Below are 26,923 nucleotides of genomic sequence, written 5' to 3' on the forward strand. Positions count from 1 at the left end.
AACAAACACCCCCCCCCCCCCCCCCCCCCCCCGCACAAATAAACCTTCAAGCAAGTATTTAAACTAAAAACCATGAACATTTCAGGACAATATTTCAATTGTTATTTCACGGCCACCAGGGGGCTCTAAAGAGCAATTAACAGCCAACAGAGCCTGGAGTAGTATTTTCTGTTATATTTTTGTGTAGTAGAATCAAGAAATAACAGAGTAACATAAAGAGTTCAATGTTTGGATCAAGGTAGTTGGTTTTGATTTTTGAATGAAAGATTGCACATTTGTACCGAGTTTTAAGATAAGCAACTTTATACTTGGTTTTGAAAGCGTTTTTTTTTTGTCACCTTGTTTCAGATTGTTTCAGACAATACTCTTTTTGTTGTACATTTTACATTGTTCTTAAGGATTTGATCTATTCTTGCGCTTGACTGTTGTTCATTTCGGGCCAAGATGATATTCAGCATCCCATTTAGTGCTTCACTTTGAATGTTGTGTAAATCAACTCCAGTCTGCAATTTGTATTTGTTTTATTTTTTGCCCCACTATGACGTATATGTGGAGACCGCACATTCCTTGGAGTGTGGCATTACACTATTACACTCCCACACCCCACCGGCGTGGTTGCAAACACACGCCGCGTGAATCGTGCATATGCCTGCGCTATGCACGCATGCAAATAAGATAAGATAACACGGACTGGGAAATAGCATCAGCGCCGCGCCTCTCTTTCTCTAAAGGGAGTTCAGTGCACTTCCACAATTAGCGGCTTCCATGTGCGTGAAACGAGACGAGGGCCGTGTACACCTGACACTATGTCCGGAGACCAGGAGGGGACCGGATCCCCATCACCGGGGGGCGACGAGAGGCTGCAGAAGGGCCGCCTCGGGTGCGCTCATCTGCAGATGGAGATGACCAAGCGCGCCTGCACGCACGCCAACTCCAAGGTGGATTGCAGGAACTACGACGGCTCCGTGCCGGTGTCTCTTCATTCCGGTGGCAAGAGGGCAGCTCAAATGGAGGGAGACGACCTGTACAGGCTGCGGGACAGAAAGTTCTTGCTGGAGGACAAGAAGCGACTGTGCACGCTCGCTTTGGGCGCAGCTCTGCTCGGAATACTGCTGATGATCCTCCATACTGAGATGTGCCCTTACGTCTACAAACCGGTAAGTGCGCGCCGTCAGCACACTTCTTTCTCTAGTACACCCAGTATGCCTTTATTTTACTTAAGACGTGCTCTACAACTGTGACATTTTGCACAGGGGAAGCAATTCTTACAACAAAATATGGATAAGATCACAATGACAGACTGATAAAAGGGTCATGGCAGAGGTTGCAAACGTACTCACAGTCAAGTCTACACAAAAAAAAAAAAAAGTGGTAAAAGTAGCAGTACTGAGTCATCTTAAGTAAAAGTACAGACTGAAATGTACTTAAGCACTAATGTAAAAATTAACTTGCATTGTATATATTTTATACAAGACCCGTTTTGATAACCTGCATATGCATGGCAGTGATGGCACAAAAGTTTAAAAAAAAACCCAAAAAAACAACCTCTGCACACAAAATAGTTTGTCTTTTATCAAGTGGCAATCGTTTGATGTTGCCAGCAGCAACAACAAACAAACAATTCTCTTCATGGATGGGGAATATCTTCCTTCTCTTAATCTGTTGCTGCTGTCGTGGCAGGTTCACAATGCCTGTAAAAACGTTTTTTACACAAAGTAGCACCTCAAAAAAACTAGCGGTACCAACATCATGACATAACATTAAAGTACAGGAATGTACTGGGCCTAAGTGTTCATCCCAAATGAGGCAGTTTGTATTACTAAAAAGTATTTTTTGTATGTATATTATATTATTATATATATACACACACATACACATAAAATAAATTGTAAGCGACTATAACATTATGCTTAGTTTGACCATTAACACTGCACTTAAATATAAGAAAAAAAGTACTAAAAATAATGACTCAATTAAAATGTTTTGCACATAGTTAAAATAAAATGTACTTAATCACTGCCAGCCCTCCCAGTTAACATGGATATTTGACTTCAAAAGCCGTCAATGGCAGTGAATGAGTTAAATATCAACTGATATTATACTATTACAACAAATGAAAATTAGGCCAAGTTACTCCCAAAAAGTATTGAAATAGTATACTTCAAGTGAGGAAAAGCAGTTAAGATGGATGGAAGGTTGGATGGATACTAACATGAAGTACACTTGCCAGCTATACCGCCACTGCACTTAAGTTTACATCTTGTACAATTTTTGTGAAGAGAGTCTTGTAAAAATGTTAGCGGATGCTTTAATGCACTTCATAGATGGACCTCAATGGTTGAACACAATCTGTTGAGTGTCTCGCACTGGTTCAGATTTGCAAAACAACTTTTATTCTCGAAAATAAAGGAAAGGAAAACCTTTATTAACTGTACAGGCAATGTTTTGAGAAACATTTTAAAGCATAAAAGTGTACAAATAAGCATCGTGACAGGTCGGAAAATGTACATCTCCAGAAGTTTTCAAGTTTCAAACAAGCGTAAAAAAAAATGACCATTCTGTAAAACAGAAAACAACAACGCCTGAGTCTTAATCCTTTGAAAGTGAGTTACTTACTTTGTATATTCCTCTTCTACTCTCCTCATTTCCGTCTCTCCGAAGTGATGGCGAAAAGCCAAAGAAAATGCTATACAAAGCCGGTGGCGTGAGTCCTTTGATGCGGGCTGTACTACAGGACATTAAACTTCGGAAGCTTCGCTGTATTTGTTTTATTTACGCTGAGGAGGTGCCGCATTACACAACATTCAGCCCACTAACTACTCCGGTCTACTGTACTTTACTTTATTATTATTTTTTTTTTTTAAACATGTCTAGTTCATCTTCTTTGTCATGGGGTGTGCTGGTTCTGTATGCCTTTCAATGCCGGAACAGTTTTTCTGTGCAACAGGGGAGTTTCATATACTCACCTCTGTGGTTATTTCTATTGTGTTGGATATTCATTTGAAATGCAGTCGGGCAGAACGACTCTGGTCGATCTTCTTGAAATTCCTTTCTCTAAAACGGACTTTATCTTGAACATTGTATCACACTTTGGCTATGCCTGCAAACCCAGCTGCTCTCTCGACAAGCAACGATATAACCCATGACTTACATTTATTTGTCCTCCTCGTTAAATTGTCATCACAGTTAACACGAGCAGAAGAGCGCCACGGTATGTCTCTGCTCTTTCGCTTTGGCGTAAGAACATTTAATCACAGATGCTGCTCATATTTTTTATTTTTTTTACATTATTAATACCTTGTGCAGAAAACCACCCACCTTGTTTGTCATCATAACAACCTTCATTAGCAGACAGCGCGAGCCGTGCCAAACTTGATTTAAACCCTTCGCTGATTAGAGAGTCCGCTTCCAGACACACAACCTCATGACATTAATATGCAGATCGCAGTGGATAACAAAGGCCGCCTCGCACAATCAACGCATGGAAAAAGCTAAACATTCGACCACCTAGCTGCGAAGGCAGTGATAAATTAGAGCCACTTAGCTACAGCCATGGAAGTGAATTGAAGCCAGCAGTTATTGACTGCGTTCCATTTTCAAATTAAAGAGAACAGCGAGCCAATCGGAGCAAAGCTTATTTAGGCGTAAAAGACCAACTAGAATAACTCGAAAAAAAGGGCATCCTGGGCATTTGTAACCCAAATTATCTTCCAAAACACGATAAAAGGACATCAAAGATTATATAAAAAAAAATGGTGGCATGGGAACTTTAGACTTGAGACAGAGAAATATCCTCAGAAGGCAAAATAGTCCCTGCTGGTGATTTTGATACTGAACGGTGACCGAGGAAAAAAGGCGGGAAAATGCTGACATTTTTATGCAGTGTAATTCGGACTAACTAACATATGTTCTTTTGAATATGCTGCTTTGTTCTTGCATGTCTGTATTCCTCTTTGCATTTCATGCAGGCTCATTATCTTGAATGCACAACTTCTCATGTTATAAACCTTTTAGTCATGCAGAATCTTTAGCTGGCCAAGTAATCCGGCATTGATTGCAGTCTAATTTTGTCTTTTGTTTTGAAAACCACTCCAATGCATTAATGCTGCTGAGTAGTTTAAGTGGAAGGCCTATCAAAGTTAATGGCAGCGTACGAAAGTTATCTTTTAAGCCCGGGCCCTGATGGTTGTGCACGAAAAGGGGCTATTTCTGGAGGATTTTTTTTCCACATTTGGCCTCTTCCCCCTGCAGCTAGATTAACCTCAGAACTTTCCGCGTCATTAAGTGTATAATGTGAGTGTTTGCGTGGTTAGTCTGAAAGTCATTAGAGTATCTGTAGCTATGTCGGAGGCCGGCGTGTGCACTTGCTCATGTGTCTAAAGGCACACCTTGATATAAAGATTCCAATTTTTCAACTTGCTAGTTTTTTTTTGTGTGTGCAATTTTAGGTGATGATGTGAGGATAAAGCGGTACAGACAATGGATGGGTGGATGGATGTGATTATTCAATTATTGTGGTGCATCACAATGATGCAATGGTCAGACAGGCTGCCTCACAGTTTTGAGGTTCTGGGTTGGAATCTCTCTCAATCTCCTCTGGCCTTCCCGTGCGGAGTTTGCATATTCCAAACGGGCTTGCGTGAGTTTTCTGCAGTTGCTCTGTCTTCCTTCTACATTCCAAAAACGTGAGGTTCACTGAGTACTTTAAATTCTCCATAGGTGTGAATGTTGTTGATCCAAAATGGACAGATGTTTTTTAACAGGATGGAGAATCTCTTTCTGAAGTTTCTGTACTTCCTGTTTCGATGCCAGTGTAGCTCAGCTTCCATTGAAGACAGTCAGTCAATTATAATAACAATCAATCAAGTATTACGCCCATGTCTATTTGTTACTACCTCAAAAACACATCCAACGCTTTCCAATGTGGAAGCATACAAATGACCGTAACGATTTTACCTCAGTAATAAGATACATTTCAAACTGAGTCACAAAGGAGGTTCGACAAAGCTGCCTATAGTGTACATACAAAAATGATTGTATTGCATTGTGAGTTATTTTCTGTACGGTTAAATAAGCCATGCAGTCCCAAAATCAGGTGCGTGTGACGTGCCTTGGCTTCTATTTATTTATTACATTACTAACAAACCAGACAAATCCTTTGCATTGGATTTTCATTCAGTTTTCCTCTCGCAATTGCCCGGGGGAGGGCCGACCTGCTGATGATGTCTCGTCCAAGACTGTGAGAAACAATCTGTGCGAAGGTTAACCCAAAATTAAACTCATCGGGCTTGAGATGACTATTTCCAACAGGAAAACATTACAAAAACACTTTTAGAAAGCTGGCAGGAAACATGCCGTTGAACTCTCTGTTATGGAATGTGGGGAAATGTTCAGCCTTTTTGTGGAGTCTGCTAATTAGAACCCTGACGGAATACAGACGCAGTGTGGACGCTATTGCAGAAACGGGAGGAAAAACACGGGGAATGCCAACAGGGGCGTCACATTGTACCACCTAAACGCTCAACTTTCCACCATGTTGAATGTTTGTCATTACTTTTTTAAATGTACATCACATTTGAGTGCATCAAAACCTTCACTGACCTTGCGTTGGACGCTTTGAGCCTTTGAAACCAAAGACCGCGTGAGCCTGTGGATTCCGGCATGTATCAGTTCTGAATAGACAGTGTACTGTAAACTGTGAATTATCCATCCCTTTTCAATAGCGTTTTTTTTCAAACTTCTTGCAAATTAGTTATTGCGCAACGTTGCTCCAGTGTCAATTGGGGAAAAAGGGACAAGTGAATGGTATGCTTCCAAAAACTGCAAAACTGTCAACTGCTGATGGCCTCACTTCTGTCCGAATGAAACATTCTGCCTCACCGTGAAATCATCCCGAAAAGATCATATAAGGCTAACATGTAGCAAACCGATCTTATTTATTCATTATAATTTTGTATTTATTATTCTTATTTAATATATTTATTATCACTCGATCACCTATGATTGAACACAATCTATTATAGGATGCTGGTAGATTTATGATTTGTTTGTTTTTTGGAACAATATTCCCCCGTAGAAATAAAAATCAGTTTTAGGGTAAACAACAACAACAAGCACTCTCTTGATTGATTTTAATGCCCGATGACAGAAATGTAATGCGTAGTTGATTTGCGTCTCAGATGCACCTCACACATCTCATCCAAAGAATTTTTTTTTTTACTAAAGAAAGAAACAAACCAACTGCTACTTTTTAGGTAACATTTAAAAATTCTTAACTGCCATGCACGTCTAAAAATAAATCAACCACTTTTTAAATTTGTAAGCCATATGGGGCTTTCGTAGCTCTAACATGTAGTTATGTGTAGGCATCATAAAAAATAAAAATAAAAAAAACCTAGATGAGATAGCATCCATTTTTCCAGGCCGTAGTACTGGTCTTTGATTGACAATTGACAGTTGAGTGTGGCGTGGTCTCACCGCACACAGCGGACATGCCCAAAGAGTTTGAGTTTGAGTGAGAGGAGAGAGCTGCTTGATTTTTCACGATTTCGAAGAATCGTTTTCATGGACCATGTGTTGCTAAAAGAGCCCAAACAAATAAAATACATCAATAAATAATAAAAAAGGAGGGGCTACAGTTAATCCATTGTGATGCTCACTGAACTGAGGTCTTGTGAGGTCGGCTGATGTCCCTTTTAATACGCTTCCCTCTCGTGTCAATACATCATGCCGGTTCAAACTCCTTTCGAAAGATCTACTTTAGTTTGACCCGCTTTTGCGTTTTCTGATCCCTGCCAGTCAAATTGCTATAAAATGATTTGACTTTGTTCATAACAGCTTTGTTCTTCTATATTCAAAGACAAACGCTATCTTGACCTCACCGTTGTAGACTCAACTATTTAATGGCTTCATATTGACTGATATTGAATCTTTTGTTCCTTTATCACAATGTGGTTTTGTTTCTTTTGTCCAGGGCACGAACATTGCCTTGATCATCAACTGTTCCATCAGCCTGTCCACTGGCTGTCTCCTCATCTTCATCATCGCGTTCCATTACAAGGACATCAGGGTGAGGTCCTCAGTTTCCAGTACTTTGGATTCCCTCACGGTGCCGTTTTGATTTGTGTGCGTGAAGAGCTCCTCGTCAGGGTGTGGCCTGCCATATTTTGTGCAACATGCCAACAAATGTCCAAAACAATTTACTTTGACCTTGAGGGCAATTGTTGAAGGTCTCGCTCTGCTGATGGTAGTCTCAACACCAATTACTCGTGCTCGTTTTGCTGGATTTATATATAGATTTTAGAATAGAAATCCCTGGTCAAAAACTTTGCCCCCGTGAGCGTACACGTTATTTAGCGCTGCAGCGTGTTTCCAAGCCACATGGCCGTCGTGTGCGAGCTCTGTATACATGAAGGGATTGGGTCGAAATTAAACACAATAAACACTCTCTCACAATTACATGTTGTCATTATGTGCGTTATAAACACGTGCAAAAGTCCTCCTGCGGTGAACCACACTCAGTGCGGGAGGCCATCGCGGCTAGCAAGGCCTTCTCTGCTGGCCTAAACATGATCAGAAGCACTCACCTGCATCTGCAACCTGAATTCCAATCTTTGGTCCCTGAAATTGTATTCATTTACTCCTAACAGTCTACTTAATTCATTTCTTTTGGATTTCTCTTAGCTGCACTGCTTCCAGTAGTGTATGGGGATGTTTGATTGATTGATTTATTTTTTCCCCCCAATCACATTTCAGCCTCTATGTGCTTCCATATCAGTCAAATCTGCCCATGGCCTTCAGAATCAGTAGTGCTCGCTGACGTAACCTAAACTATATTAGCAATGTACTCAAAGATGCTTTACAGTACATGCATGCAAAACCGGTCTGCAGCGATTTGCACACGTTATTACATTTAATAATCAGCATCTCCGGTGAGTATGTTTTTGTCATATTTTTACATAAATATTGATTCTGAACTGCTCTGGATGATGTACGAGGGCACTGTTGCATCCTGATATAATCCATTTTTTGTTTAGTACTGGCAGTTTGTATAATTGAGGCGTGATCGTAAGAGGTGCATTAAGTTGGGTAAGTCCCCACTCAAGGCCCAGGTACCAAATGCACGGCCCGCCAGTGACTGACTACACTGCATGATAGAGCCAGGCCAGCTGCAGTTGTGCTTTTACCTAAAGTGTTTTTAAATGTGGTTAGAAGCCGCGTGCGATACAAGGAGGGGTTCGTGTATGCTTTGAAGAGATAAGGAGGAGCTAACATGCAGTGTTCACCGCCTGCAGATTTTTTTTCCATTTATTGTCAGCAATGACAAACCTCAAGAAAACAAAATTTTAGCAAGTTCGGCTTCAAACCGTCATGTCGCCCACTCTTAGTTATGCTCGTCATCGCAGCATACACAGAAAGTCTGCAAACTATTTTCTGGGTTTGGTCATGTGACGTTCTACATAATAATAATAATGCATTCATCTTATGTAGCGCTTTCACGCGACTCAAAGATGCTTTACAATAGCACGCATTATTCATTCATTCCACAGTCGCACCCTAGTGGTGTTAAGCTACTAGTGTAGACACAGCTGCCCTTGCGCAGTCCGAGGGGAGAATGGCTGCCATTCTGCGCCTACAGCCTCTCCAACCGCTGCAAATTTCCAAACATATTTATTCATAGGCAATGTGATTTAAGTGTCTTACCCAGGTAGACAACTTCAACCTGCGCTTTAACCGAACACCGTAGACTTACCCGCTGCGCTACGCTGCTCCATATATGTTTTTCTTTGGTCATAAAAACAGGACTTTCATCCAATAAGATTCCCAATGTCTTTCAGCTCTTCATCATAGATCAAAACCAGGTGGACTGGCGTATCGCCATGACCAGCCATAGGGTATTCGTGATCACGCTCGAGCTATTGGCCTGCGCCATCCATCCCGTCGGCACATACTGGGAGGTGGGCCTCCACGGCAACTCCTCTTCTGCACCTCCGCTGTGCGATTCCAACCATCACAATACGGCGCTGGCGGATTTGGAGCTGCTGCTGTCGGTGCTGATGTTCCTACGCTTGTATCTAGTGCACCGGGCCGTCCTGTTGCACAGCAAAGTGCTGCTGAGCGCCTCCTACAGGAGCATCGGCTCGCTCAACAATATCAACTTCACCTTCCGCTTCGTACTAAAGGTGCTGATGAACAAGTACCCGGCACGCACCTTACTGGTCTTCATCCTCTTCTTCTGGCTCACGGCGTCCTGGATGCTTACCCTGTGCGAGAGGTAGCAAACACATCGACACTATATGTCACAATCAATACATAGGGACTCAATCAAAATTTTCATGACTCATGCTCCAAAACTTCAGATTGTCAAGCGACGCCTCCGCATGCCTCATATACTGTATGGCCTCACTTCAGTTCTGTCTATTATGTCGAGCATTTTTGATAGCTTGAAGATGATGCACAAAAAGGGTATTAAGCAGTAATACTACAGCATTACCATACGCAACGTTACTCTTGTTTCACTCATTATAATCATAATTTGTGAATAGATTTTCTTCTTTCAGAGGGAATTTAATACGTATTAAACAAGAACATCTGTTACTAAGCTACTGTAATAATTAATAACTGCAAGATTATTATGACTTCAACTTGCAAACAAGTAACAAGCATATCAGATAACAGTGTCGATAAAACATTTCAGCTATTTGTTTGTCATGCTCTTCTCATTGTTGCACTACACACTAACACAAACACGTTTGCTCTTGCTTACAGTCATTGTTGATAGTTTCATTCCGCCGTACAATAGACCTTGATGGTCAATTTGACTTGTCATTATAATCAAACCTTTACGATATTGGTTGAGTAGCTCACGCATCCAGTGGCACGTTGAATGGCATTCTGTTGTTTTTTGCATTTTTTTGTTTGCATTGACACTTTGCACACAATTTGACTGACAGGCCGCACCTTGTAAGACTTACTGTACACACGAGACGTCTGAAACGTCAATGTCACCGACTGAAAAGGCAACACATTACATTTTTTAATACTGTGCATGGCTTCCGATTGGCTCAAACATATCAATTGTTCAAATTGATCGATGAGTCTAAAAGACAGAAGTATGCATGTGAAAAGATAGCATACAGCTTTTATGACACATTGCAGAATGTTTGATTGAAAGATGAGGTGAATTGTGTTCAAAGACATACAGTAGAATGAATGCCTACTGCAAATTTTGGGTGTATTTGAGTTTTACTCCATAAAACAAGAACATGACACAAATAATACTATTGTGCCATTTTATGTGAGTCTTCAGTTCTCCTTTAATTAGTTTCGCTTTTGTAGCTTCATATATGGCGCATATTATAGTGAACTATTCAGTCATGTAATTATATACAGTAGGACATAAAATTTACTTTTTTTTTTTTTTCTTCACATTTCCATAACTCGCCGTGGAACTTTTATGGCCCTTTTTCTGTAAATCTGACGCAAATGTCCACCATGGGCGGGTTAGACCGGCCTTGGTAATTTCGTAGCCCTGCGGATGTGATAGTGGGCGGGCTGTGCCACTGTGGGTGTGGTTACGGCGTCTCATTTGCCGCCAACCAAAGCGGCTCCTCTGTCTGTATGTGACAATAGTGTGGCAAATGTGTTATTAGTCACCAATAGCATTTAAAGTAATGGAATATATCTGGCATAAAATCAAATGTGTTGTTGAGATCACATATTCAATGGAGAGATTTCCTTCAAGGAAAAGTTATAGGCAAATCTATAATATGTTGTGGTTGGCTTTGATTTCAGCGCTGTGCTACAGTTGAATAGAAAATTAAGAAGCGGTTCCACCCTGTTGATTCATCTCCCAAGCAGGCAAACCGCGGGCTCGACAGACCACATGGAAACGGCCTTGTGGCTCATCGCCATCACCTTCCTGACGGTGGGCTACGGCGACGTGGCGCCCAACACTCGCTGTGGCAAGTCGGTGTGTCTCTTCACAGGAGTCATGGTAACTCGCTCCGCTTCGCTGTTCTTGCCGAGCCGTGCGTGTTGCGGCCTCTGAGATGCTTTATCTCGGTTTGACCTGCTCTGAGTTATGCTTATTTTGTCACGCGGACACCAACGTGATCAGAAAAATCATACAAGATGTTCCGTTGCTGTTTTGTTTCCTAATGTTGCATCACGTGCAAAGTGTTCCTTTCATAAAGGTCTCTTCTGCTGCGTTTGCCTTTTCTGCCTAGAAAACTGCGCTCACTTCTACTTCAGCCACTTAAATTGAATTTACGTACTTTCATCCCCTGTTATCAGAATCTATTATTTCAATCCTCACCAGGTTTCATCCTTCTGCCTTTCAATCCATTCCCTCATTCTCAATTCAAAACTTCCTTTTCTTCATTGTGCCTTCCTTATTTGTTCATTTATATATCTATTCTAATAGTTTGATTGACTCAGACCCTGACATGGGATAGGAGCTATTAAAGTAACATTTTTTCTTTTTATTCAGACCAATCACATTACTGCATCTTTTTAAATACAACCCCCAGTTCAGGGTGTAGTCCGCCTTTCGCCCGAAGCCAGCTGGGATAGGCTCCAGCGCCCCGTGACCCTAACCAGGATAAGCGGTGTTGAAATGGATGGAATGGATATTCTAAGTGCTTGACGGGCTGGACTAAAGAATGGAACGGGCCATATGTAGCCCTCAGGCCGTACTTTATCCACCCTTGCTTTAGGGCAACGTGCCATTGTTCCATCATTTTCTAATAATAGGAATTTTTAAATAGCAAAAAAAGTTAAACATGTCATGCACTATACCAAACAAGGTAAACAAATATCTCAGTCTCTTGGGAATAGATGACAAAGCATTCATTTGACTAATTTTATTTTAAATGGGCAAAATAAAAAAGGGTGTGTCCGCGTGTTGAAAGAGGAAGCGGGTGTGCAAGTATAACAAGTCGAATAATAATATCAACAGGGAGTGAGGAGAGAGATTCACTGCGTTGGCAGATTGGTGTCTCTGGTGATGTGGGAATGAGACTTCAGTACAGTGGAAAACCATCATTTCTATTTCTCCATCGCCCTTGCTTTTTATAAGCTTCTCCCCTTATAAGGCAAAGCTTTCCATCCTATCCATTTTTAGGGTCTTTTTATTGCCCTTGGCAGCACTACAACGAGGGTGTGCCAACCTGTGCCCACCATTCGGAAAAAGATAAATGTCCTTTTCCCAACGGAGCAAAGAATGATGGGAGCCAGTGACCGCAGAGCTGTGCACACCTGAAAGATGGTGGAAAGCGATCGGTACTTAAAAAATGTTCAGACAACTCTGATTTACCTGTCTGGTTGTCATTCCATGTTTTATTTGGTGACTGATTGGAATTCAAGGTTAACTAAGGGTTCTCCTGTGTACACTATATGGACTAAAGTATTGGGACACATTGCCAGGCCGTTCAAACAGAAGAAAAGATGAAGCCATTTACAACTCTAAATGCAACGTCTAATTGAGATAAAGAATTAAGAGGAGAACTCAGGGGCCGAGCTCAACTCAACAACAGGCTAAAACCAACCCATCCCAAAAAATACTGTATATATTGTTTTTATATAAGGGACATTAAAGTTAGTTTGATAAGCTCCTACATACATCACAGCTCTCTGTTAAAGGTGATAAGGATCTCAGGGGTGGCGCACTGAGCAGCAGCCAAATCGAAAATCCAAATTCAGATCCAAAACAAGACCAATCTGTTGTGAGCTTGACTATCTTCCAAAGCAGTAGATACTTTGAAGATCGTTGATGGGATTTGTTCACAAATTGGACCGACACAAAGCAGTGGCGCAAACCATTTTTGCTTTTGAAACTCGTCTTTATTATTAGTTAAAGTAGTTGACCTGACCTCAACTGAGGCCAACACTGAAAGACCCCCCCCCCCCCCCCCCAAAAAAAAAATGGAAATTTGTTTTAGACACACCACAGAGAAAAGTGTTGTTAACAAGTCTGCCAAATTGGAATGACAATAAGGCTCCCAAATCATGAAAGAGCTTGCCCTCCAGCTGCAGGGCTGTGTGGGCGTGTCCGCTGAGTGCGCGCCGCGGAACTTTTAGACGCTAATCACGTAAGTGACTGAGACGTTGACGACTCCTCAATTGGTGTGCGTGACCAGTAGGTTGTTGTCGCTCCGTATGGTTCTTCTGCACGCTGCTGGTGCTCTGGCCCATTTGTTGAAATAAAACATTGTAAAACACTCAACAAGAGTCAATAGCAACAAAAGTAGAAACTCTTTGCTATAGATAGTACAAATTTGGCACATATTCTGTTCGTCACACCAGTAGGGCTTAATAAATGTTTTATTGGTACGACACATATTCAAAATACAGTGAACCCGCACTATTTGCGGGGAATAAGTAGCAATAGTGAAAATCAGTGAGCAATTGTTTATAGTTGCGGATAAATACCACAAAATGGCTGTAATGGACTGCTTTTGTCTAAATGAAGCTCCTCAATTCACTTTAACATAGTTCCTTGGTAACAAGATGCCACCAGATGGCGCCCAAGTAATACTGTGCTTAAGTCTGAGGACAAAAACAGCGAGTAGGTGACATTATAATTTTTTTTTTTAGAAACTAATGGAGAATAGGTCCTCGCAAAAACATCCACGAATAGGTAAATGCTGAACCACGAATATATATGCAGGAGTATACTGTACTGATCAACGTTTTGCCTTTTGTCCATATAGTGTATGTTATTCAAACCGAATGCTTTCTTACGCTTTTCCTTTGTCCTTCTCTTTCTGACGCAAGCTGAAGAGAAAAAAAAAAGGTAAAATGTGCTTTTGTTATTATTTTCTGGTAGTCAGGGGGTTCCACCAGTGTTTTCTGTGTATGTCCTGTGACGTGTGTTTGTTTTAAGTGTGTGTATTTTTGTTTTGTGGCCCATCTTAATCTCCTCCATCATTCTGTCGTCCGCTGCCCAGCAATAGCAGCGAGCTATTCTCAGAGGAAACCTGCACTGTTATAGCTGTGCCACACAGTCTTGTGTTTAACTAACATACTTTACCCTATGTGTAAATAGAACTTTGATTTATTGGCCATAACCATAAGAGGTACGAGGAGCAACATTGACCCAATTTGTTTTTTCCTTCACGAGGAATGTGTCGCTAGGGTATAAATATTTGTTGATGGTACAGGCAGAAAGTTTATTATATTACGTGTGCGTAATAGACAGTTTTGTGCGATTGTGTCGGCTTTCAGGGTGTAGCCTGCACCGCCATGCTGGTCGCCGTGGTAACCAAGAAGCTGGCTTTGAATAAAGGAGAGAAGCATGTGCACTTTTTCATGCTGGACATCCAGATCTCAAAAGGGGTAAGTGCTACAAAAACACATTTGCAATGCATGAGGCATTCACTCACACAAAATAACATTTTGATCGCCAAAATTGCTATTCAACCAGGTAATGGAAAATTGTGCTGTGATGAAGTCGCAAGTTGAGTCGTTAAACGTTTGCTGTGAGGCTAAACAACAATGAAATAAAAGGAAATTACAAATGTGTTTGTAGACCACATGTCTGATTATGATATTTATTTTTCATTTTTCATCTTTAAGTGATTATTTTAGCTTGAACAGAAGATGTGCTTTGTGTGTGTGTGAGGGGGGGGGGGGGGGGGGGTAAAGCTCAATTGTTGAAAGGTTTTGTGACATGACCAACGAGGAAGCCATACAAACAACTAAATTAGTGTATGAATGATAGACTTCATAACATGACAATACATACAGTGCTTCACAAATGTATTAGACCTCAAAGGCCACAGCTACTCAAAATTAACAACATTGGTAATTATCAAAATCATTTTCTGCAATGGTTAATACACTGATATGTACAACCTAAATGATATTTTTAATGCTAAATTCTAATTATTACACATTATCATATATAATTTAGTTTTTTCGCCCCATGATTTTTCTGATTTATTTATTTAAATATGAATTATTTTACATTATTGTTTCTTAAGATGTCAAATTATTTAAAATGTTACTCCTGAATATAGAAAAAGCTTTCAGTGAGTCAATATAAAGTTTGATTAATTTCCGGGTTTGCAGAGCATTAAAACAAGTGGTAAATTTAATTTGAAATTCCTTACTTCTGTTCAAAAAATGTGATGATTCACTGAAATTGAGAGAGTCTACATTAAAGCAGTGCATGACGCTGGATGCTGTCTGAGACAAAAACCTGAAAGTGGTGGTAAAATTAATTTGTTTAGCACTGTATATGAGTATATACTGTTTATTATTTTTTGGTGTATTTTGTTTACAGCATAAGATATTATGATTGACATTCTTTCTATATCTATTATTTTGGCTGCGTTCGATTCATGCTCACCTCGATGCTTTGGGCAGCACAGTGGGAGAAGAGGAAACTTGACCAATTTCCACGTGTCACGCGCATGTTTTGGTTTGTAGGCCTTTTCATATTTATTTTTAGCTCGGCCAACCTTTTTTTACAGCCATTTCAAGGCGTCAAACAGAGGAAATCATCTTTTGTCCGGAAAGCAACTTGTGTCAGTTCAGGACGGCGGCAGTGATTGGCAGGAAACTGTATGTATGTGTGTGTGTGTTTATATAATAGTATTCCTCGTGCGGTGGGGACAAAAACGATAAACAAATGCATTCTGCAGGAGCTCCTGTTGTTAACATCGTTGCAGCATATTATACATTCATATACATACTGTAAATTTGATTTAGTTAAAGCAAGGCGCGATTACTGTTGAATGATACGTTTATCGCACGGTGGTTACTTTCCAGAAGGACTCCCCCTCAATAGACGGAAGCCGTAAAGTAGCCACCATATATTTTGTTTTAATATTTATAAATATTTTAAAGGTTTTTGCATCATAGCGATACAGTATGCATGTAAGGTGCAGATATGAATTTTGTCCACTTGGAGTCGCCATCCTCAGATTCTACAGTACTCTATACGTGACTGAATGCGTGTGGCTTGAGACGGGGCCCACTCTGTTGAGGGATGTCGGAGTCAGCGAATGAGAGTGTAGAGTTGGCCGGCTGTTTAACTGGCTGATCCGTTAGCCAATCTGTGTTGAGTGATTCGGTGTTAGCTGTGGCAAATGGCAGGTCGTGTGTGAATATCTGATTGTTTGCGATTTAACCACCGGTTGAGGGATTACAATCTGTTCTAACTAGCAGTGGTAGTTTATATTAAATTAGCTAGCAATGTCTCCTTTACCATAGACGTCCAGTTGTGTCACTTAAGACAGTTGTGCTTTCCGATCGGCACATCGAAATTTAACTTCTTTTAACAAGTGTGAAATAATCCCAAATTTGGAATCCTGCAATATAGCGAAAAGTCCGTGATTTAAAATTATACATGTACGATATAAAAATCTGTGACACATGGAATCCGCAAACAGCGAAGCGCGACACAGCGAGGGCCGAAGTAAAGTCGTGGATTCCAAGGAAGGGGTGATGGCGAAGGAAACATTGACTCTGTGGGCGTCTGTGTTTGTGTGTCTTGCAGAGGTGTTAACTCTATTTGGAAGACTGAACAGGACTTAAGTGTTTGCTTAGCACTCAGAAAAAGGGAGAAGTCTAATAAACAAACAGTTACAAAGAAATACTGCCGCAGAACTAGTTAGGCCTCATTTAAATGATTATTATTACTAGTTTTTTTTTTTTTTTTTTTTGTCCCACACAATCTGAGTTGCGAGGTGTGATTCATACACAGTGTTCTCAGCAAACTAGTGCCCGGTGGCGCTATGTGCACTGTTTTGGAGGATACAACCATTTCCTGTCTTCCAGTGGCTGCATCCTGTCACAAGGTGCATCTTTACACATTGCTCGCTGATTGTTTTGGTCCTCGTGTGTGTGCGTGCATCCTTCGACGCCAGATTTACACTGATGGGAACAGGGAAAGACACCTGGATGCGGACCCTGACAGCCTCTATTAATAACCCTCGCAGTGGGGCCGGCGTGACATCATCACTGGGCACCTATGGTGATTGGGCAGGAAGACAAAACGCGCACGAATAGAATCAAAGACAAAAGCTGCAAAATGATGCAAGCGGCGGCAATGTTGGGTAAGGTGCAGCAGGGAAAGTTCTTTTTCTTATTTGGCTCCTATGAACAACCACACAGCTGCTGTTCAGTATCGTCAAATTTACCGATTTGCAGATTTAAAGAAAGAGTTTTACCCTGTCCTCTGTTCTTCACCGAACAACATACCTATTCACTGTTTTTGTGCTCAAGCCAAAGAAATATTTCGGCATCATTTTCTGGCATCTTTGTGTCAATGTACTAAGTTGAAGTGAGTTCAGGAGCATAAGTGTTAAGTGTTTTGCCGCCATCTTGTGGCATCTATTGGCACTTACGATCCTTTTTCGGTTGGTGTCAATTATGCATAGATTTTTGCTATTCGCGGCAGGGCTCGGCCTCCATTCCCAGTAGTTTATAGTAAACCCCCCGTTTATCACTCAATACGCAATAGTTGAGCATTTGAGGACCATCACTGACAACAAAAATCACCTTTTTCGAAGAGCCTCGTTAAATTTTGTTAAACAGTAACTGGCAAAATAACTAAGATCAGTTTGTGGGCCTGCTCTGAATTTATATGCGACCTGTTTACCGTGGAATTCAACTACAGCAAAACAGAGAAAACTTATTTCCAACCCCAATTCCAATGAGGTTGGGACGTTGTGTTAAACATAAATAAGAACAGAATACAATGATTTGCAAATCATGTTCAATCTATAGTTCATTGAATACACTACAAAGACAAGATATTTAATGTTCAAACTAATAAACTTCATTGTTTTCAGCAAATAATCATTAACTTAGAATTTTATGGCTGCAACACGTTCCAAAAAAGCTGGGACAGGGTCATGTTTACCACTGTGTTACATCACCATTTCTCTTAACAACATTCAATAAACGTTTGGGAACTGAGGACACTAATTGTGGAAGCTTTGTAGGTGGAATTCTTTCCCATTCTTGCTTGTTGTACAGCTTCGGCTGTTCTACAGTCCGGGGTCGCCGTTGTGGTATTTTACGCTTCATAATGCGCTGCACATTTTCAAAGGGAAACAGGTCTGGATTGCAGGCAGACCAGTCTAGTACTCGCACTCTTTTACTACGAAGCCACGCAGTTGTAACACGTGCAGAATATGGTTTGGCATTGTCTTGCTGAAATAAGCAGGGGCATCCATGAAAAACACGTTGCTTGGATGGCAGCATATGTTCCTCCAAAACCCGTATGTACCTTTCAGCATTAATGGTGCCTTCATAGATGTGTAAGTGACCCATGCCATTGGCACTAACATAGCCCCATACCATCACAGATGCTGGCTTTTGAACTTTGCATCCATAACAGTCCGGATGGTTCTTTTCCTCACACCACGTCCACAATTTCCAAAAACAATTACCATAGAACACTTTTCCACTTTGCATCAATCCATCTTAGATGAGCTCGGTCCCAGAGAAGCCGGCGGCGTTTCTGGGTGTTGTTGATAATTGGCTTTTGCTTTGCATAGTAGAGTTTCAAGTTGCACTTACGGATGTAGCGCCGAACTGTATTTACTGACATTGGTTTTCTGAAGCGTTCCTGAGCCCATGTGATGATAGCCTTTACACATTGATGTCGGTTTCTGATGCAGTGCCGCCTGAGGGATCGAAGGTCACGGGCATTCAATGTTGGTTTTCGGCCTTGCCGCTTACATGCAGTGATTTCTCCAGATTCTCTGAACCTTTTGATGATATTATGGTCCGCAGATGATGAAATCCCTAAATTCCTTGCAATTGTACATTGAGGAACATTGTCCTTAAACTGTTCCACTATTTTCTCACGCACTTGTTCACAAAGAGGTGAACCTCGCCCCATCTTTGCTTGTGAATGACTGAGCAATTCAGGGAAGCTCCTTTTCTACCCAATCATGGCACCCACCTGTTCCCAATTAGCCTGTTCACCTGTGGGATGTTCCAAACAGGTGTTTGATGAGCATTCCTCAACTTTCTCAGTCTTTGTGCCCACCTGTCCCAGCTTTTTTTTGGAACGTGTAGCAGCCATAAAATTCTAAGTTAATGAGTATTTGCTAAAAACAATAAAGTTGATCAGTTTGAACATGTAGTGTATTCAGTTGAATATAGGTTGAACATGATTTGCAAATCATTGTATTATGTTTTTATTTATGTTTAACACGTCCCAACTTCATTGGAATTGGGGTTGTACATGACTTGAATGCCTTAACCTTTTCTCTTATTTCGCCAAAGTCTAGGCTAAGTAGTAGAGTGCATCTTACCTCCACACTTGTTGAGCAGATCCGCCACGCTGCTGCAAACGTGCTGAGGGAGTGCTGGCTTCTGCACCGAGCCAACCTGACCAAAGGAACCCGAGGAGAGCACCGAAGACACCAGAGATGTCTTCTGGAGGCCATCAGAGTGTACGTTGCTACAGCTGCAGGCAGGATGCGCATGTGTCTTACATGACAACTTCATTGTCATAAGCACAAGCAAATTGGTTGACTGATTTGAACAATCTATCTCCTCAATCAGTAAAAAAAAAAAAAGGCTCCTAGAAGTTCCTAGAAGAGATACAGAGATATTAAGTAGTTTCATATGTAATGTACTGTAATATGGTACATATGTTGCAATCAGAACATTGAAATTGAGAGGGAACTTTCTTCAGCACCTCTTTCACAACAAGCGAAGCAAACACGAAAGGAAGTTAAGAAGTACGATTAGAATCTGTGTGTGTGTGTCCTGCGTGCAGAATCCAAAAAGTGATTTGTCAGCATTTTCCTGTTTAAATCAAGGGCCTGTTATCATGTCAGCTCTGTTATTTTTGTCTGTAAATGACAATCTCAGAATTGGCCTTTAGGTTGCATTACGGAGTCCATTGGTATTAGGCACCCTGAATTGGATAAGCGGTACAGAAAATCAGATGTGCGTTTTGATTATGGGAACACTGGAAATTACATTAAACTGTTGAGACAAAATACGTTAAAAAAATGTGTTTGTAAAATTCCAACTTGTTCTCTACAGATTTCGTCACTTGCGCCTCAAACAGAGAAAACTGCGGGATTATGTCAGCGAGATGGTGGACCTTCCAAAGGTAAACCATTGATGTTTTATTGATTTCATCACTAAGTCTTAACACCTGACCAAATGGGGGAAAAAACAAGATGGCCATTCCAAAAAACAATGAACGCAATGTTTAGATCTGTCATGAGCTGCTTATACACTAATTAAAATGTCTTTATTGAAAACATCGGTTGGGAATCAGGCCATTTAGAAAAAAACATTTAAACTCCCCATAGAATAAACCTCAAAATACAAGAGGGCAAGAAGCACTGATGTGAAGACTGATTGGTTTATGCGGAAAACTGTGGAGTTTTCTGCCAATTTGTCATGTCATCGCACGAGCCATTAAGCGATTCGGAATCAATATTTATCTAATAACATGAAAAAAAAAAAAAAAAACATCATACTTAGAGACGCTGATTAGTCAACATAATGTGTGCAGATCACTTCAGATGTGTTTTGTAACAAGATTTGCTCTGACCAACCAATGGGTGGACGGAAAAACGTGGACGTCATCGAGGACAAGCTCGCTGGCCTTGCAGAGGACAAATATGAAATCTGATTGGTTAAAGAAACAGTCCCGTTGTTAATGTAATGTAAGTTACATCATCCCTGGACAGACTAGATCAGTGGTGCAGGCAGAAAATATTTATCGGGGTGGCCGACAGGCGACTGGGGGCGACTGTACAAACATTTTTCCCCTTTGAAAACCAATCGTCAACCGGGGGCGGAGGGATACTAATTGAATTTTCCTTGTTCTTGCTTGTCTTGTGGATATCTACAAATGAAACGAAAATTTGACACACCAGGGGGCTAGCCATCCGGGTGGCAGAGTTTCAGTGTAGAGTGGCTGTGGCATGGCTGAAATCTGATTTTACAAAAACAAAATCAAGAAATCTCACAGACAGAATTGTAAGCAGTGCAGCCAAGAGAAACACTACAAAATGAAGAGAATATAATTTTGGTTATAAGTCAATTTTGTGGAACAAATCATCGATATAGGTTGTAAATGTAGGTCAGTGCTCCTGTTCAGGCCAAGAGAGGGCCTTGCTGGCTGGCTCGCTGTTCCTTCCTTCCGGGTTTATTGCAGTAACTGCTTGCATTTTCTCACAGTGAAACTGCATCCCGCAATCAGATAATTAGATGTGCGACATATTATGAAATTCTCGACGGACAGCGACACTTGTTTTTCGACGCAACAGGGCGGGAGAAGTGCAGCTCTTCGACTTAAACCTTTGCATTTATTTGGCCAGATGCAGATGATCATGTGCGACCTCAGCGCCAATTGGAATAACTCGTATCGGGAGCTGGAGCAGCGTATCCTGTCCATGGAGCAGAAACTGGAAGAGCTGAGTCGCTGCTTCCAAGAAACCTCAAAGCTGCTGTCTCAGGTCCTACGTCACCGCAACCAGGAGATCAGGTAAACAAAGCTCACAACACTCGCGGCTGATGCTGTGCAGATCAGCAAGAGGACACAAGATGGCCGAGAAGGGGCATCATAATGCAGTGGGGACTACCCGACCTAATCCACCCACCTCTTAATAATACCACTATTATGTCGCAATTATAGAAACATCTATACAAAAAACAAATGTAACAGCATGCATCTGGGCCACGTACAGTGGGTACGGAAAATATTCAGACCCCCAACAATTCCGTTTTTTTCCCTCCTGTCAATATGGGGTGCTGTGTGTACATTAATGTGGAAAATTTGGATTTTAGCAAATGGCTGCAATATAAAAAAAAAAAAAGGGAAAAATTTAAGGGGCTCTGAAAACTTCCCATACCCGCTGTATATAATCTGGTACGATTCAGAAAAAAAACAAACAAACAAAAAAAAAAACATCATATGGGTGATGCTCATTAAATGTACAGTGGTGCAAGGAAAATGGCACTCTATTTACTTCATAAAACATTTACTGATAAAATAATTTAATAGAATGTAATGAATTAAACAGTTTGTGCATCATGATTAATTCATTGCGACTCCTTCTGGGGTGAGAGACTTGGCCACAGTGGGCAGTATAAAAAAAAAAAAATGGTTACAACAACCACAGCTATCCATTCTATTCATTGGCCCATCTGTGGCATTTAGTATTATGTGCTAGCATTCAGCTGTGGATGTTTTAAATACACATGGAGCTGTCTGCTTTATGTTTAGTTTTACAGTAAACTATAATTGAAAGTGACATTAAACAGCTTGAAGCCTCTTTTTTTAAAGAATTGTTCACAGCCAAACTGCTTCTTGTTATGAAGTGACAATACAGTGCTTGTATCTTGAATTTTTGCTCGCAAGTCAAAACAAAAAATAAAAAAATAAATTCGGCCAAATGGCACCTCGCATCACGAAAACCCTTTAAGTCAGGTCACTCGTATTAAGGCACCACTACTGCTAAAATAGTTTAAACATTTTTGTTACATCGGCCTTGCAGCACTGATTCTGAAGGCCCTGGACAGATTTGATGGACATGGCAGCACATAGATGCTGAAATCTGTTAGGACAACAACAACAAAAAATTCTAACATCCACCTGCACGCACTGGAAGCTGTGTAGCCAAGAGAAACGCTACAAAATGAAGAGATTGGACCGTTGGGAATAAGTTAATACAATTTATTGGAACAAATATTAGAACTAGGGTTGTTCAAGGAGGTCAGTGCTTCTGATAGTGTTTAGACCAGCAGAGGCCTCGATGGCCCTGACCGCACGCCAGTCATAATCTTGTGACGTTTCCTCTGCAGGTGACACGACCGCCGCACGCACTTCAGACAAAAACTTTTCCGACAATGCCTACCGAAGGGAGGCGGTGATCATCTCCACCTGTGCAGAGCTACTTCTACGTGCTTCCACCATTTGGGCGGTCACCTTCGGGCCCAGTCTCGAGCGTCCTTCGCCAATCGTGACTGTGGAAGAATTCATCGAGAGCGTTCTAATCGACACTGTCAAGCATCAAGATTTGCGCTGTATTATTTTTTATTACAATACGCCATTATTTAAAGGCTCGATTGGACTCATCTGTGCCTTATTTATTTTAAACTTTTTTGGTGTTAGTATTACGTTTCATGACAGCTATATACAGAAGTCAAAATGTTTAAACACAAATCCAACTCAGAATGTCCTAACTCGGTGGGGGGGAAAAATGCAGTGTTGCATCATAAGAAAACACCTTTATTTCAAATGTTTTAACCTCTTGGCATGTTCATCTCAAATGTAAGGCTGTCATTATGGGATGCAGGAGATCTAGTTTACTCTTTGTGTGGGGACAATTCTGATTCTTATGACTGGGTGCAAACTGACTGCTTCTCAGTGGCTCAACTGCTCCACCAGGCGGACATTGAGTAGGTTAAATGCATGTAATTATAATAATATTTACATCAAAAACCCGTGAATGATCATAACACAGTTGAGAACTTGAACCACCCGAAATTTGACAACCCGTGAATGATCATAACACAGTTGAGAACTTGAACCACCTGAAATTTGACATACAGTGAACCCCCGCATATTCGCGTTGACCATTTGCAGATGTGCATATTCTCAGATCTTTTTTAAAACTATCCTCCAATATTCCCTGAAAAACTAGTCACGTTTTTTGTGCTTAGACAAATTAATGTATTAGTTTGGGGATTGACTCAATCACAACTGGACTGTTCTGGTTGTCTTAGAAGACCTTTCCCCTCTCATTCTAGTAGGCTTCATCAGTTCATGCTCAAGGGTAGTAAGTGCAGACTATCCTGTGTTGGTGTGGAAAACTCAAATATTTATGCCCCAAGTTAGAGGCACGGCCCAAACCATGAATGGGATCGTTACTTTTGACATGCAAAACAACAGTTGTTTAGATGCCTTGTAGAGCCCACCATCCATCAACAAGAACCTCATTAATATTCCATTCAGTTAAAAAAATAAATAAATAAAAAAGGCCAAAAGGGATTATATTTTTGTTAGTTCTTTGTCGAAGGCATAATTCATCCTGAGAATTAAATGACACGTATTCATTTAGTTTGGCGCTTTCTGATGGAATATTGACATTTATAAATTTAATTCAGTTACAATGTTTTTAAATTTGCCTTTGAGATGTCATGTTTTGTTGGCGGGCCTTAAATGCAGGTCCTTGAATGTGCCTCTTGCAGTAAAAAGTAAAACTAAAAGCATATTCCTGCTTTTCCCTCAATGCAGTAACTAATAGCCAGTGCTGTCCACTTTGCCATTCTATGTTGCCTTTAATCCTTAACATTATTAATGGTAGTTTAATGACTTCATACCTTTTTTTTTGTGAAAGTGCACATTATTGTTTGCACATGTGTGATGGTCAGCTCAGCTTGTGCTAGCACGCTAGCTGATACTATTGATGAGCCTCTTGTGAAGGTGATTTGTTTGTGCTGAATAATTACTGAATACAGTCACTTATGTAACGTGTTCTTGATAGTGTACATATGCCAGTAGCAAGGTGTTGATGCTTTATGATCTGTTTAGGTCCTTTGCTGCCATCTTGTGGCATCTATATGCAATTACAAAGGGGACATCACTTAATTATCTTCAAGCTCGGTCCCTTTCCCTAGCGAATAGCGGGGGTTCACTGTGCATCTTCCATTCAAACAAAAAAATCCAAAATCAGATACCTCATTGGAAAGGAAGCACTTTGTGAGAAAACCTCGCACAACTGGAGAAACTATCTCTCTGGAGGGGATAAACTGGAGCTAAAAAAAAAAAAAGCTAAAATAGCTGACATTTCTTGTATTCTGTTATGTTGTCAAAATAACTTGGAATTTGCACGTCTTCAAAAACTGTCCAGGAAATGCCTGGAATTAAAAGCTGTGTGGAGTGTGTTTGCCTTCTAAACAAACCTGTGGTTTTGAAAAAGGACTTCTTTTTGGTTTTGACACTTTTGGACTAGTGCTTATCATTTAAAGAGGTTTTCAAATGTCTGGTTTTCACATTGTTTTTAAGTTGATGCCATATGTAGGCAGAGGCCCTATAAAAGAAATGTCCACAGCTGCACGCGAGGGGCATCGTGCATTTTCCTCGACATTTTTTTTCCTTCCATGTCCCCAGGTGCTTGGCTAAGAGTCTAGCTCCGGTGAACGTGTTGCCGCAGTTGACGCAGATGTAGCTCTCGGCCTCGGCGTGCTGCACGCAGTGCCGCAGGAGGTGCAGCCGGTGCTTGAAGGCCCGGCCGCACTGGCACCGGTGCGAGCGACGGCCGCGGTGGAGGTAGCGGTGGCAAATGGCGAGGTAGGGCTGCCGCAGGATGGTGCCGCACTGCCTGCAGGGTCGTGGCGCTTTGGAGCGCCAGCTTGTGTTCGTGCGCTTCGTCGAGGCCAGCGCCTGGCTTTGACTATCAAACACTGGCGGAATGGTGGGTTGTGGAGCTGAGCAGGCTGGGACAGGGAAGCTTGCCTCGACTTTAGCAGAAGAATACGTATGGTCCGTCAACAGCTGTCCATTAATGACCTGCTTATTGTGGACGACGGGAGTACTCGCGGCGGCGACGACATTCGACGGCACCTTATTGTCAGTCAATCTCGACGTTCTTTTCATGATGCGCACCTTGGTGCTGACCACAGACGTGTGAACTTTGGTGACGTGGGTGAACAGACACTTTTCGTTGACAAAGAAGCACTTGCATATGGCGCACACTTTGGGCATGGATTCGGAGCAGAAGAAGAGCAAGCGCAAGACGCCTCTGTTGGGAGGCGGGTGCTTATGGTGCAGGTCCCAGTGTTTGAACACCTGGCCGCAGCTGTCACAGGAGTACAAGAAGGTGCGGTGCTCCTTGAGAGCCGCCTCGTTGGGAAAGCTCATCATGCAGCGAAAGCACTGAAATATTATGCCCATCACGCTGGTACAGTGCCGCAGATGTAGCTTGAGGGACCTGAAGGGCCCTCGGCCACACTCTTTGCAGATGGAGTCCTTGTTAGTGTCGTGGGTGGGCTGGCCTCGTCTGGGATTGTCTGCAGAATCCCCAGCCTCTGTCAAGCTCGAGTTCGTGTCCTCATCTGATTCTGTGTAGCTGGGATCACTTTGAGCTGCTTTATAGTCACAGTCATGATCGTCCTCAGATTTGCTGCTTGATGACTCGTCCGTGCTCAGGTCGTCAGAGTCGAGAGGTCTTCCCAGGTCGTAGTCCACGCTGTCTCCATACGTCTCGGGGCTATCTGGGAGCTCCGTGTCCGACGCTACGTCACTCCTTTGGGCCAATAGAGGGCAATCTTATCAATACTCATAAACTTAACTGGTAAACAAGATTACAGTCGAAAAGCATGCCCGTAATGTTTGCATATTCCCCACTCCGCATCTCCTCGGCCTGTAAATCAACAGGCATTTAAGTAGTTCTATCTGTACACAGTTGCACTAAGTGTTGTAACAGGAAAAACTAGCACAAAAATGAGACTTCAACATTACACTCTCACACATAATATTGTGAGTTATAAACAGTAACTGGGGAAATAATATGAAACCTTGCAGCAGACAACAGAGCGTTAAGAGTGATTGTATTATGATATATAACTCACAATTGGTTAAATAACTTGAAGCTACGGGTTTACAGTCAGTCTCTAAATTGTAGGTTTTGTGGCCAAAGTTTGCTAATATCGAATGGGCGTGATTCTTTAATGGTGACCCGTTATTATGAAAGAAAAAAGCTCTTACATTTATAAATTTGAAGACACGGCGATGCTGCCGATGGCGCCCTTCAAACCGGAACAATAACGCATACGCTTCCTATTCCCAGAATGCACCGCGGCGGTACGACTTCACAAATGCACGAGGTCTGTATCAAATATGAAGTTGTTAAAAATACATTTAAAAGGAAAAAAATAATTAAATAAACACTAAAATTACATTCCTATAGTTCATATCATGCGTATT

General features: G+C 41.5%; 2 protein-coding genes across 5 annotated transcripts; one reads left to right on the forward strand and one right to left on the reverse strand.

The window, feature by feature from the left end:
• The first annotated feature begins 939 nt into the window (after positions 1–939).
• kcnn4 (potassium intermediate/small conductance calcium-activated channel, subfamily N, member 4) lies at positions 940–24,901 on the forward strand. Of its 4 annotated transcripts, none has more exons than XM_061675060.1 (9): positions 940–1,157; positions 6,974–7,069; positions 8,838–9,274; positions 10,795–10,996; positions 14,227–14,337; positions 19,297–19,418; positions 20,020–20,089; positions 21,312–21,478; positions 22,798–24,901. In XM_061675060.1, exons 1-9 carry the CDS (start codon positions 1,008–1,010, stop codon positions 22,799–22,801), a joined length of 1,359 nt encoding a protein of 452 aa, XP_061531044.1. In that variant the 5' UTR covers positions 940–1,007; the 3' UTR covers positions 22,802–24,901. The 4 variants fall into 4 exon arrangements, with proteins under 4 accessions (XP_061531044.1, XP_061531046.1, XP_061531045.1 ...); XM_061675062.1 differs by having other exon boundaries at positions 10,858–10,996; XM_061675061.1 differs by lacking the exon at positions 22,798–24,901 and adding an exon at positions 20,501–20,654 and having other exon boundaries at positions 21,312–21,389.
• On the reverse strand, positions 24,762–26,753 carry si:dkey-79d12.4 (zinc finger protein 11). The gene is made up of 2 exons (XM_061675064.1): positions 26,705–26,753; positions 24,762–26,243 (listed from the first exon to the last, which is right to left on the reverse strand). Coding segments are annotated over exons 1-2 (1,299 nt in total). The 5' UTR covers positions 26,707–26,753; the 3' UTR covers positions 24,762–24,946.
• Positions 26,754–26,923: the final 170 nt, after the last annotated feature.

This window comes from Phycodurus eques, chromosome 4 (assembly GCF_024500275.1).
Source record: "Phycodurus eques isolate BA_2022a chromosome 4, UOR_Pequ_1.1, whole genome shotgun sequence".
Lineage (NCBI taxonomy): Eukaryota > Metazoa > Chordata > Actinopteri > Syngnathiformes > Syngnathidae > Phycodurus > Phycodurus eques.

Excerpts from the sequence above, each read along its gene's own strand:
- kcnn4 (XM_061675060.1), top strand. The coding sequence starts at position 1,008 with ATGGAGGGAGACGACCTGTACAGGCTGCGGGACAGAAAGTTCTTGCTG. Across the intron at positions 7,070-8,837 it reads TCCATTACAAGGACATCAGG|CTCTTCATCATAGATCAAAA; the intron begins GTGAGGTCCTCA and ends AATGTCTTTCAG. Across the intron at positions 19,419-20,019 it reads CTTCTGGAGGCCATCAGAGT|ATTTCGTCACTTGCGCCTCA; the intron begins GTACGTTGCTAC and ends TGTTCTCTACAG.